Below are 14,214 nucleotides of genomic sequence, written 5' to 3'. Positions count from 1 at the left end.
TGATGGTCTTGTGTTTTTGTTATTGTTAGTGGGATATCTGCTGCTTTTATAAAGTGAGAAAACATGAATTATAATATGCTAGATAATGTTAGCATTTCACCTGGGGGACATCAGTGAGTTTATCAGTGACGTAACCACATTTCATGTTGGTTTTCTAATGTGTAAATCCCTCCATTTGTCAGACTTCCCAAAAGAAATTACACATGGACCCAGCAAAGGTGTGTATACACCTTATTGCCAAATACCGCCATTTCCATTGTCAGTCTGGCACACAGACTGTATCTAAAAGAAGGATGTTGTCACAGGTACGTCGCCCTTCTGGATGTTTTGGCTGTCAGAATATTTGGTTTGTTTTCAGGAGTGACCATATTTGGACAAGAGGCTGGAAGCCTAAGTTATTGCATGCTAGCATGTTTGGTTAATAAGGTGCATCAATGAACTGCATGAATGCAACATTAAACACACATCTGCTAGCAACTACTAAGTAGCAGACTTATCAAATACTAAGACTGAACTCACCAAAACTGAAGCAAACAGATTCTCTGCATCTGGCAGCAGGTTTTATTGTTTGTCCAACTGTAATTAGCAGAGGTAAAGCTTGGCACACAGCTGCCGGCTATTCAAAGTGGCTACCTTCCTTAACAAAACAAAGGCATTCTAAAAATATTTACCCACTGTATAGCACTTCTTAAGAAAATATCTGTAGAGTCTTGGTTTCTGATTATTTCTGCTGTGAGGTTGAAAATTGTAAAATGTAAGAATTGAGAGGAAGGCAGATGATGTGGTTTCTAATCTAGGGGTCCTCCTTGGATTTGGGCATGCCAAAAGGGAGGGAGACGATCCCAGCTGGACATGAGATTGTCAGTTGTGTCTCTTGGCTGGCTTTGTTCCTAGCCTCTTAGTGCCCCTTTGGAGAGTGTTGTGTGGGAAGAGGGAGGTCTGAGCAATCTGCAACACATGGTAGATGGATTTATGGAAGTGTCAAGCTTTGTGTAATATCTGACTATTGATCAGATCTGATGGGCCCCCTTTGTTCTAATAGTGTTTTATTGTTTGTCTTACGTGACTCACTGTATAGTGTTTAGATCTAAGAAACCTAAAATCATTCTCATGAATAAAAAAAGCTTCCACTTTAAATATTTCCTTTCCTGTTCTCACATACAGTTTAAGCTTACTGTATTCTGAATTAAGATGAATTAAGATCTCAGAGGCCACACACACACATCCACGTGGACTCGGTTGGCATGCAAATATTTTATAGTGACTTTAGCATAACAGTCTCAACTACTGCGCTACAGTTTAACGATAATAATAATAATAATACATTTTATTTATAGGTGCCTTTAAGACCCTCAAGGTCACCGTAAAATAGTACAAGAACAATAGCAACAATAAAATAATATTTTAATAACAATATAATAAACATGGCAAGATAAAATTTAGACATAAGGTTGAAAAAAATGAACCATGGAGAATGAAAAAACCTAAGAAGCAGGTCAGTTCTGATTCTTCTTTCAGTCAGAAATGAATGGCACGTAACTTTTTTAATTTCTTGCTACGTTGTGCTTTTGCATTTAAGGAGCACTTGCTGGTGCCCAGAGTAAACCCAGTGCGCTGTGATCGGTTTTTCCTTTTTGAAGGCCTGTTTTTCTGTTATTTGCAAACTTTTTTAATCTTGATTTTTTTTTAAATCACAAGATAATATCTGAACAATATATTATTCACTTTTAAAACTGATTTTATTTATTCTAATAACATTCATCTAAATATGAAAACGGGTGGCCTGTGGCCGCCAGGGGTCCGTTCCAGTGATTTAGATTGGGTTTTACTTTGGTGGTCGTGGGCGGAAGTGTTGATGTGAGCCATTGACGCTAGTGTGTGTGTGTGTGTGTGTGTGTGTGTGTGTGTGTGTGTGTGTGTGTGTGTGTGTGTGTGTGTGAGAGAGAGAGAGAGAGAGAGAGAGAGAGAGAGAGAGAGAGAGAGAGAGATGTGGAACATCCGCCGGAGGAGCGCGCAGACAGACTGACTGCGGGAGGAGTGTTGCCGTGTTCAGGGACAGCAGCAGCAGCTCCAGGACGCACAGCGCTGAAATGGGAGTCGAAATCGAGACCATCACCCCCGGTGACGGTAAAGCCTGCTGTACATTTTAACGTGCTTGCGTGCAGCCATAGAAACAGCGCCTTAATTGCGTCATGAGCATGTTATGTTGAGCTCCCTTTTGGCTTCTCCACAGGACGGACTTTCCCCAAAAAAGGACAGACGTGTGTGGTGCATTATGTCGGTGAGTTTGACGTGACAAACTTAAACTGTACGTGCACGGACACACTGTACACGTTAGGCACACCGGCGGGTTCACGGGAAGGCCGTCCGAGTGGAGTAACGGCTGTGGGCACTGTGTCCTACACCCGTTCTGAAAAATAGCTCAGCGTGATAATCCTGAAAGTATCGCAGGAGATGATGAGAATCCTCGCAGGGACGCTGTGAGGGTTGGATTAAGAGCAACGTGCAGCCGGACAAAGTGTGCACAGCAGACATATTTTGTGCCTCAGACCTTTCCAGGCAGTGATTTCTCAGTAGGGCAAAGAGGTATTACTGTCAGTCACCGACCGAGCTGCGTGGAAATTTAACCCCTTCGTCGCGTTTCTACTCCCCGCACATTCGGTGTGTTGGGTAGGTGAAAACGTGCAAAGCAGCATCAGCAACAGTAGGTGGAGTTGGTGGTGGAGGTGGTGGTGTGTCCCGGGGACGGTGCTCTAGATTCACCACTGCGTAAAATAATGCGCGCCTCAGTCTGGGGCCGACCGCTCCATTACAGCCTCATGAAGATCACTGGATGAATGTGGTCATTTGTCTTGTCTGGATAATTAACAAATGAGGAGGTGGAGGGGGGACGCAGACTGATTCCGCCGCAGGGTTCACTCAGAGGACCAGACAGACAGACCAGAGGAGCCCAGACAGCACGGTTTTAAATCCCGTCTGATTTCCAGCGCTTTTCTGTCTTTGTTGGAGTTTCTCTGGGGTCGTTGGGGGGTTGGTGGCGTTTAGCTGAGCCGATTATAACCGTCTGGCTGACTGTAATAATAGCAGGCTCAATCCTCTACTATTTTCTGGAGAATTGCACGTTATGTGAACAACACTGAATGTTGGTCACTTCGTCACTCTGAACAAGAGTTAGCAATATCAGTCACATCTTTTATTTTTAACCCCTCCTTTGTGCCACCAGGATAGAGCTGTAGGACTGATGTACAGCACAGTCTGTGGCTAAGACTTATTTTCTGTGTTAATTAATATCTCAGTTGTCTTTTGGTGGTTTTTTTGTGTTTTTTTTTAAGAAAAAATGTTTAGAAAGGAAGAAGCTTATTACAGTTCACTGGAGTCAACTTGGATGGCAGCATAAAATGTTTTGTTGTCTAACTAATAATCCAAAGCCACAGGGTGCAGATGAAGACTGAAATGGTTCAATTTATTTAAGTTTTAATTATATAGTGCCAAATCGCAACAGCAGTTGCCCCAAGGTACTTTATATTGAAAGATAATGATCCTTTAATATTAGAGTAAAACCCAACAATAGAACAACCCCTTATGAGCAAGCACTTGGCGACAGTGGGAAGGAAAAACTCCCTTTTAACAGGAAAAAACCTCCGGCAGAACCAGGCTCAGGGAGGAGTTGGGTTGAAATTGAACATCATACTGTGTTAAAAAAAAGTCTAAAGTAGTGACTGGGGCGATCGTGGCTCAAGAGTTGGCAGTTTGTCTTGTAACTGGAAGGTTGCCGGTTCAAGCTCTGGCTTGGACAGTCTCGGTCATTGTGTCCTTGGGCAAGACACTTCACCTCCACCAGTGTGTGAATGAATAGTGGAATTGTAAAGCGCTTTGAGGGCCCGAAAAGCGCTATATAAATGCAATCCATTATTATTATTGATAGCATAACTGATTGGCAAAAACAATAGTGGATAAAGAAGGATTATCCAAAATATGAACACTCGTCCATGACAAATTGTCGACATTAGCAAATTGGTAGCACCGTTTAATTGACTAATGACGTATACTTGACCTATTAATATTAACAAGCCTATGAGTATAGAGTTATTAACTAATAAGCACGGGGTTTCACAGTCAGATCCAGCCCTCACTCGTCACATCTGGTTTCAAAACACTGGTGATAGAGAAAAGTGACTAACTATCCAGTGAGTGACTGTGTCCATCTTTTATACTGGCTCTCATTTAAACAGACTAAGTTTTGGCAACATATACCCCCCAACCCCCATTAATCTCTAGTTGCCGATCAAGTCACACATCACTTACTAGATCCTTCTCACTTACAAATCCCTCCATACGCTGGCCTTCAGTATCTGTCTGACCTCCTTCACCCGTGCACACCGTCTCAGATCCTACGATCTTCAGCCATGGGTCTGTCCCTCGCTCTAACCTCTGTACCGCTGAGCTTTCAATGTGGCAGCCCTACCCTCTGGACTCCTCTCCCATCTGAGCTCCGCAACGCTAGCAATGCAATGCTAAAACCGTATGTTGAGGTTTAGCAGTCGGTTGTGTGCATGCTAGCAGAATTTGTGCAATCAAATTTGTGGCTTTTTCTATTGCCAAAGTTTTGCATAAATTAAAATTCTCCTCAGATAGTGCTATATGAAAAACTAATTTATTACAAGCCACTCATAGTGGAGCATGAAGTTTGTGGATCAGCAAAGTCATTGAGAGTTTTCTTGTGGAAATTGCACACTACTTCATGGAAATCCTTCCTCGTGTTGCTGTTGAGACGTAAAAGCAGTGGACAGACTGACAGATATCATTAGCATGCTTTGCAGTGTATTAAAAGGGAGTAACATGTAGATCATGTCGTGCAGTTCCCAGCATACTAGACTACATATTTGTCTGCACCTGTTTTTAGTTTGGCAAAGCGTGTTGCCTGGTGAGACAGACATAACTCACCCTGTAACACAAGCCTCTTTGCTTCGAGATTATGTAACATGAAGTCAGAGCTCATTTGGGCTTTGCAAGGCAAAGCATATTTTTTAAAACTTGTTTTTAGGCTTGAGACTGCATTCTCTCCTTTTTAATAACCCACAATCTGCAGGATTTCCTCTCTGAGCCGTCTCCCTTCCTGCAAGCCTACAAAGTTATCTTGACATGAAACAGGATATTCCGTTACACAAGCGAGTCTTTTTTTGATGCAGACATCTGTATGAAGATCAAAACTTGGTCTGTCTGGGAGCAGCTCTGCATCCAGGAAATGATCAGCGTGTGAGAAAGTCATTATTGGGTTCTTTGCACTGCAGTGCTCGGATCGAATGGGACCTTTAGCTTGTCCAGATAATCTGATATCTAGATTTCCAGAAGAGGACAGGACACCCCACCGTGCCGCTGGGATTACAGGCTGCATCTTGCCAGCTCGCCTCCTGATCTGCGTATCGATATGTATTATGTTGCATCAAGCAACCACACACACAGACACACACCCTTCCACGGTGGTGGTAATAACAGTAATAACGATGGCGGAAATGGTATTGGAGGGCTGCTATTCTGTGCACCCATGCCTGCATCTTCCTGACTCACATTCAAACCCACCATGCAGACAGCTGCAGCTTCTATTTCTGAGATGCTGAGAATCCCTTTATTTGTGCGCTCTGTATAAACACAGCAGAGATGATGGATGCCAGAGAAGCTTGGAAGACATCACTGTTTGCAATGGTTTTATGAAACAACTTGTACACGTTAGATATTAGCCGGCCTGAACATTCTGTGAGTGATTAGTCCTGTAATTGTTCATGTTCAGGGGTAATGGCTGGCTTTTTCAACAGCAGGATGAGGGCGTGCACCAGCAGCTGTTTCTGTTTCTCTCACACACTGTACTTCCATCTTACCGTTTCCTTGTTTGCAGGCTCTCTCACAGACGGACGGAAGTTTGACTCTTCTCGTGACAGAGACAAGCCTTTCCGGTTCAAGATTGGCAAGCAGGAAGTGATCCGAGGCTGGGAAGAGGGTGTAGTGCAGGTAGGCTGGAGAACTTTGGGAAAAGGTAAAAAGGTTATTATTAGTAGCGTTACATTTTTCCATCATAGACTTTACATGGTGGGTTAGCACGTTTTAGTTTTATATATTCATCCCTCCAGTGATACCCACCTTCAGTTTACTAGGCCATAATCTTCTCACTTTTATTTGGGAAGTTAATTTGCTGCTAACCATTTTGTATTTTCCCTACTAGATGAGTCACTGGGTAGGTTACTGTTGTGGCGGTCTTCAATATCCATCTGCTGCTTTGTAGGAAGGATCTAGTCCTGTGGTTGGAAAGATTCCAACTCCACTATCTTGGACTGCTGCTGGTGTTCGTACTCCTTACTGGAGATCTTCTGCAAGCTGGAAGGCCACCAAACTGGCTCATGTGCTGCAGTTCTAAGCTGTACAACAGAAGAAAGCTTACTTCACCAGCTGCAGTCCAAGATGGTGGAATTTAACTACAACATTCACTGAAGTTGATGATGATTCAATAAAACATGGATACATCTATGCTCATTCAGCCTATTTTCAGTCAGGTTAACAACCATCGACTCTGCTGAGAAGATGGAAATAACAAAGCTGACGTGTTCCACTGGTTTTGTAGTTCTTTTGGAGCCGGAAATAATAATGGATTGCATTTATATAGCGCTTTTCGGGCCCTCAAAGCGCTTTACAATTCCACTATTCATTCACTCTCACACACTGGTGGAGGCAAGCTACAGTTGTAGCCTGGGGCAGACTGACAGAAGCGAGGCTACCATATCGCACCATTGGCCATCACCAGTAGGCGGAGTGTCTTGCCCAAGGACACAACAACCGAGACTGTCCAAGCCAGGGCTCGAACCAGCAACCTTCCGATTATAACACGAACTGCCAACTCTTGAGCCACGATCGCCACGAGAAGTGACCATATTTACAGCCGAGGATGGTGTGCTAAGTTATCACCATATGCTAGCTAGTTTGGTTAGCAGACATGCTGTTGCTAATTAGTCTGAACACTAAAAAAAAAAAACAAAGAATTTCAATCAACAGTTCAGGGACTCTGATTAACTGTCTGCTAAGCGGCGCATGGGCTGGACACAAAAACAAAAGAAAAAAACAGTCTGACCATGAAAGCAGATATATGAAAAGAGGTAGTGCGAAGTAAAATTCTTACCGGGCAAAAAATGAAAACTGAGATTGCATTTTGCAAAATGTCTTTTGACTTCTGCTTAGGCTATTTGCAGACTTGCAGTACAACAGATTCATTCACGATTAGCCAAAACGACCCAGACTAAAAACAGCCTAAAAAAACTGACTTTAGAAAGGCTCCAGGACCAAAAATCGTGCCCTTTAGAGTTTGCTTGTTCAGACGTGTTCATTGTTTCCTGTTTATAAACAGTATCATTATACCTGGAGCAAATGCCATAAATGCCATAGTTTCTGCTACTTGTCTGGTTCCAGGTCATGTAACTAGTTAGTTGTATTACTGTCAATTATGAAATTCAGCTGGTTAAAATGAGGTGGTGATGTCAGTGATATCAATGTACCCGCTCATGTGCTTTGTAAATACTGTAAGTGCTGAGCTTATTGTTCCCACTGGTTTTACATTGGACTGACTTGATTGCAGAAAGGAAATAAACATTTTATTATGTGTCTTAAACAGTCTTAAATTTGTATCTAGTACCCCATACGGAAACCCCAATACAGCACATATAAAATAATGATCAAGCAATGAAGCTAAAGCTGGTCTATAAGCTGTGTGAATTTATTCAGATGTCCTCAGAGGACATTCTGCAGTGTATTGTATGCCACTGGATCAGATTCTGGGGGAAAAGTCATAAAGCTCGGCAGCTTCAGCAGTCATGATTTAGAGGCAAATGTAACTGGGATGGTTTCAAAGAAGATGTATTTTGCTTCTGTAACACATAAATTTATTGACATGGTTCCATTATCGAGTTTTCACTTACCAAGCTCTCCATTAACTCTGTTCCTCTGTGCACCAACACAGCAAGGACACAGCTCCATATCTCACCCGCTCAGCCGTGCAGCATTTAGATGAGGTGGCTGGTGCTGCCTGTGTGGACATCCTGTATTTTTAATGGTAGCAACTTCAAGTTCTCTGTGTGCTCAGTGTGATCTTTAATATACCCACAGGGCATTTAGATTGATTTGCTATTGTGCAGTAAAGCAGTCAGAGTAGATGCACTGTGGATAAGATTGAGGAAAACTGAAGCATCATTAGTAAACAAGATATTTTTACTGTCCCCTGTGGCTTATTATCTAACTTCCACTGCAGAGACTACATTATGATCCAATTAACTGTATTTTCTAGCAGAACAAGTGCTCAATAACAATCCATTGCCTTTGTCCTGTTTCTGTCTCCTCCTCTTCATCTTCCTGCATCTAGATGAGTGTTGGTCAGAGGGCCAAGCTGACCTGTTCGCCTGACTACGCTTACGGAAACAAAGGCCATCCGGGCATCATCCCACCTAATGCCACCCTCATCTTTGATGTAGAGCTGCTGGGTTTGGAGTGAAACAAACCCGCTGGCTTTATTTTTTTTTTTTAATGTTGTGTAAGTAGTCTGTAAAAAGTCACAGTCTGATATACATTTAGCTAGCTTACATATTAAACACAGGGCAGCACAGCAAGTGATGAATGGACTGGTTCTCGTATCATGCATTTCGACTCTACTTGAGCACTTGGAATGCTTTATACCCATTCATGCAAGCACTTTTTTCCTACACTTAATTGCTTTCCATCTAAACACACACATTCATACTCTGACGAACACCCTGGAGAGCAACTTGGCGTTGCCCAAGGATTCAAATAAAAAATCAGCCACCCAAAAGCCCCATAAACTCATAAGGCTAGAATACAAGGGTTGTTGTTATTGAGAAAATAACTGGTAGCACACTCACAAGTTCAGGCTGTCCTAGAGCTTTCCTCTCACCACAGATGAGCTGTTGTTGTTGTACCTTTGTCATTTTAATTTTTTTCTTTTTGTCCTGACAGGACACAACTAGCCTACTTTAACACAGTACCATAGCATAACAGTTGGCTAGCTTCTTCAGTAGCTAGTTTATTATTTCACATTACATGACATATTGTAGCTGCAGCATGTATTGAATTCACTCACTACCTATTATTATAGCATTTCATTATGTTACAGAACTAACATATTCACACATGAATATGAACTGGCTAAATTTGGGTTAAAAACTGAGCTAATGTAGCTATAGTTATAATGTAGCTAGTTATGGCTACATTCTAACTTTCTTTCTGGGCTCTGTTTTTTTAAAGCCTCGGTGTTAGCATTGTTTTCTTCTACTTCAGTGGGTGTTTTTTTTTTCTAGCTTTAGTTTTTAGCTGACATTCAAAAGCTTGGTTTACAATCTCCTAAAACTCTACAGGTATAACACAAAGACATAGATACCCCATAATTAGTGTAATTAATACTAAAAAATAGAATTTAATGACAGTGAATCAGCTTAGTGGATGTGACACCAGACAGCTATGGGCCACTCCCCTAACTTTAAGTGTTATTAATGTGGAAATTAGCTATAAAGAACAAAACCATTTCTCCAGGTTGTAATGTTACAGCTAAAGCTCTGTTTGTAGCCAGTTTATACTGGCCATTAGAGGAAATGAAGTTTTTGGCTTTTAATTCTGTAACCTAGAAGTTGATACTTGTTTTTAATGTTCATATATATCCTATATTCCAAGTTACCGTCTCAGTTAAATCCAGTTTGGATCCCAGAAGTGCACCTATTCAAATATGTTTCACAGCATCCATTTAGCATTTATGCTTAATTGACTTCCTACACTCCTTGTTTTTACCCTTACCCCTGAATTGGTCGTGGCAGGAAGTTTCATCCTGTTTAAAGGGAGTGTTTCCTTCCCAGTTGCCAAATAGGCGATTGTCTGGTTGATGTGGGGGGTTATCTTATTCCATTAAGTGCCCTGAGTGTATATACTGCTGTTAAACACTTAAGCTTGATAAGATGACTCTTAAATCTCAATCCAAACTAAAGTGTCAGAGGTATCTCCATCTGTACATCCTAAAATGTTTTTAAACAAGATGTTCTCCTTCATGTTGTCATCACAGGGGACTTCCTACACGGGCGACCAGGAGAGAAGCTAGGAGAGTCTGCACTTGAGGCTCAAGTCAATATTCCACTACTTATTTCATCAAACTATGACAGTTTGTGTTATTTTGTCTCTGTGACTGAGTTGATTCTGTTTTTCCATCTTATTCTTCCTCCTAGAAAAACCATGGGTCATAGCCTTAAAAACCTCCACGTTCTTAAACTTAAAATGCTAATTGAATTGCTTTTCTTTGTGTTTTAGAAATGTTGTGCATGGTTACGCTGAAAAGTACATAACCAATGAACCACTAGCCGAAACATTCATCTTTATAAGTCCAACCCATACTGATGTTATATGTTTGACAGCTTGTTGTATTCCAAAAAAAAAATAAAGGAAAAAAAAAAAAAGTACAAAAACATATTAAAAGCACACATTTTTATCCCTGCCCAGCTTCAAATTGGGTTAAATAGGCATAAGGTTAAATTTAATGGCTACTTGTTGTGAAAGTCAGGGAAGGCCTTAATGGTGCGACACAGGAACGTAGTTTCTGTAAAACACCACTGTGTTTACTTTTTCATTGAACTTGCGAATTTAAGCTGGCACAAAAGAGAACAAGTAACAGTTGTAGATAGCTCTCATGTGTGCCTAAATCTTCTCACCAGATACACGGTTACTACTTTACCCTATCTGCATGTTGTAGGCCTGATGGAAACTTAGTGCGTACATGCTGAAAGCTTTGCATCTGATTTTATTATTACTGCCTTCTCATCTTGCCAAGTCTTTAAACCCCATTTAAAGCCATACACAGGTCGAACGGTGCAACAACGGGATTTGTGGGAGCACGTGTCAATTGGAAGTTTGGTTATTTTTGTCTTATAAAAATAGGATGGAAATGTTTGAAATCAAGGGGAGGGTGTCAGTCAAATTGCAACCTCCCTGATTTATTTTGTGGATCAATTACAATTGTGTATTTTTTCAGATGCTCACTTTCTATCTCTAGAATCAACATGGCTGATGTTCAACCTATGACGATAAATTTTCTTCTTTTTTTAGTTATATTTTATTTTTTTGCCACTGTTAAGTACCACACTGCCTAACTGAAGTCTGTGTTGTCATAAAAAAAGTTGCTGACACACAGGCGTCCTTGTGGTTTTTGTATCTAAAAAAAAAAGTAGTAGTTTTAAATGGAGTTTAAATGAAGGGATTTGCTGGCCTGGCTGTCTGATATTGACTGTTGATGTTGCACATTGGCCAAGCTGCAACTGGTGTGACAGCAGTCCACCTATGTACTGTGTAGTTCTGTGCTGATGCATTACTGTATGCAGGCTAAACCAATGAAGACATATTTAAAATAAAAGAAGTACTCTCCACATGCCTATGAAGTTTATTTTTGGCTTTTTTTTTTCTACTCCACTGTATTTGATTTATTACCATTTGGGGCGTGACAAAGTGCAGACCAATCATCATGCTTCAGAGGCTGCCTCTGTTTATTGACTGCTGCTCACTGACCTGCAAGCCAAGGGTGGGGTAACCTAGACAACTAAACTGATGAGCAGCTTATATAATAAATTGTATTAACATTAGATAAACACTTTAAAAATCAATAACTTGTGAAACTATTTTACCACAAGTGCCTACAAGCTAATCATAAATACCAGCTTAAATAAAAGCTTTTGTGCATATTTTTTATCTCTCCTAGAATTCCACTTGGTGCCATCTGGAACCTTTAAAAGGTGCTCAGGATGCATGAGCTTACTGGGGGGGAAAGTAAAAATGTGCTGCTTCAAGCTGACTGGAACTCTGTATGAGTTACTGCACTGCAAAAAGACCACTTGGATTAATACTGAATGAATACACATACATTGTTGGCTTAACCTTGTTATAACTGCTTTCATCTAGACAGCAAGCAATACCATGTTCTTAAAATCTTTGAAGACAAATAATGAATTAACGCCTGAATTCATGTTAAGTAAACCTTTTGCCTTCTGTGTTTCTGGTTATAGTTATTATTGACAACATATAGGCATATAGGGAATATAGAAGGATTCTAAGTATCACATTACTTCTAAAGGTCAAATAAGTTAAATCTTTAATAAAATGTCTTTTATCTTTAAAACTATGCTTAAAATGCTGCTACCTTTGTATTAGCAACATTCAGGAAATGACACAGGAATATGGGGATTCAAAATATGTTCTAGTTTGCGTCTAAGTATCATGTCACCTCTGACCTCAATTTTAAATTTCACATCTGTGTGGAGTTTGCATGGTTTGGGGTTATGTAAATAGGTAATTCTAAATTGCCCATAGGTGCGAATGGTTGTCTGTCTCTATGTGTTAGCCCTGCGACAAACTGGCGACCTGTCAGGATAGGCTTCAGCCCCCTGCAACCCTCACATGGATAAGCAGAAGAGAATGGATGGACAGTTCTGATCTTTACTATGCAAATTACAGATTCTTTACTCTTTTCAGTCTGGTTTTCAAAAGTACTCCAATGAGACTGCTTTCTTGAAGATCTATAATGATCTTTAAATAGCTTCTGATGCAGGGAATTATTCTGTAATAATTTTGCTTGATCTCAGTGCAGCCTTTGATACCATTGACCATAAAATCCTACTTAATACGCTTAAAGTTTTCACTTGTGTATTTTGGTTTTTCCTTAGGCTGGGTTTCTACTTATCTCAGGGCTGCCCAATCCCAGTCCACAAGAGCTACTATCCTGCAGCTTTTAGATGCATCCCTACTCTAACACAGCTGAATCAAATGGTTTGATTACCTCTTCAGCATGCCATCATGTTTGGCAAAGGCCTGATAACAAGCCATTCATTTGATTCAGGTGTGTGGGAACAAGGATGCAAAGCTGCAGGACGGTAGCTCTCGAGGACCGGGATTGGGCACCCCTGACTTATCTGATAGGACCTTCACTGTTAGAGCAAACAAGTTCACCTCCCTGACCTGCAGGTTAGAGTTCAGTTTTGGATCCATTATTATTTTCTTTCTACATGCATTCTCTAGTTGGCATTATTCAATCTTTTAATAACATTTCTTATCATTTCTATGCCGATGACAATCAGCAGTATATGTCTTTTAAGCTTCATCACCTAAACATCACCGAATTTAGGATCTTCTTGCTGTGAGGCAACAGTGCTAATCACCGAGCCATGGTGCTGCCCAAGAACTAATTTTCTACAATTGCTTTGTAATAATTTATAATAATTTGCTTCTACATGGCAATTTTGAAATAGGCAAATAATTACCAGTAGAACTTGCATCAAGATTCTGTTTCTTCAGAATCTGTTACTTCACAGTTACCTTGCCTCAGTATTAATGAGTCACTGTTAATGACAGACAGCAATGTGGGACCATTGCTGGTGAGTCCCAGAAAGGACAGAAGGAGGTAATATATCTAAGGATATTATGACAAGGATTTCATTTGACCTGTTACTGAAGTTAAACCATTCATTGTAATTGGAGAAAAAGAAGTAGATGATCCAGGGCACCAAGGACCATTTTCATGAGGGGAGCCATTTGAGGAGATTTTTGATCTCAAGTCCATCAACTTATTTACAAAGTGATTGAGAAATGTATTGCAATCATCATCAGACAGCTGAGTTGGAGAACAAACAATACTGTTGATAAGAATAATCCAAGGGTATTATTTGAGATTATGACAATTTACGAGATTATTGAAATAAGAGTATTTAGCCTCTTTCACTGACTTATTACACTCAACAAAAATATAAACGCAACACCTTTGTTACTGCTCCCATTCCCCATGGGATGGACGTAGAGACCTAAAATTCATTCCAGATACACAATATAACCATCCCTCCCAAACAGTGGTCACAAATCAGTCCAAATGTGTGGTAGTGGGCACATCTGCTATATTGAGATAATCCATCCCACCTCACAGGTGTGCCACATCAGGATGCTGATCTGACATCATGAGTAGTGCACAGGTGTACCTCAGACTGCCCACAACAAAAGGCCACCCTGGAATGTGCAGTTTTTTGTTCTATTGGGGGTCTGGGGACCCAGAACCGGTCAGTATCTGGTGTGACCACCATTTGCCTCATGCAGTGCAACACATCGTCGCATGGAGTCTATCAGATTGTCAATTGTGGCCTGTGGAATGTT

General features: G+C 40.8%; 1 protein-coding gene across 1 annotated transcript; it reads left to right on the top strand.

Annotated features, from left to right (window-relative positions):
• The first annotated feature begins 1,972 nt into the window (after positions 1-1,972).
• On the top strand, positions 1,973-11,458 carry fkbp1ab (FKBP prolyl isomerase 1Ab). The gene is made up of 5 exons (XM_026154259.1): positions 1,973-2,127; positions 2,234-2,281; positions 5,894-6,006; positions 8,399-8,566; positions 10,100-11,458. The coding sequence occupies exons 1-4, from the start codon at positions 2,091-2,093 to the stop codon at positions 8,525-8,527; spliced, it is 327 nt and encodes a 108-aa protein (XP_026010044.1). The 5' UTR covers positions 1,973-2,090; the 3' UTR covers positions 8,528-8,566; positions 10,100-11,458.
• Positions 11,459-14,214: the final 2,756 nt, after the last annotated feature.

The sequence above is a fragment of the Astatotilapia calliptera genome, chromosome 20 (genome assembly GCF_900246225.1).
Source record: "Astatotilapia calliptera chromosome 20, fAstCal1.2, whole genome shotgun sequence".
Taxonomy (NCBI): Eukaryota; Metazoa; Chordata; class Actinopteri; order Cichliformes; family Cichlidae; genus Astatotilapia; species Astatotilapia calliptera.
This window is presented reverse-complemented; position numbering and strand designations above follow the sequence as displayed.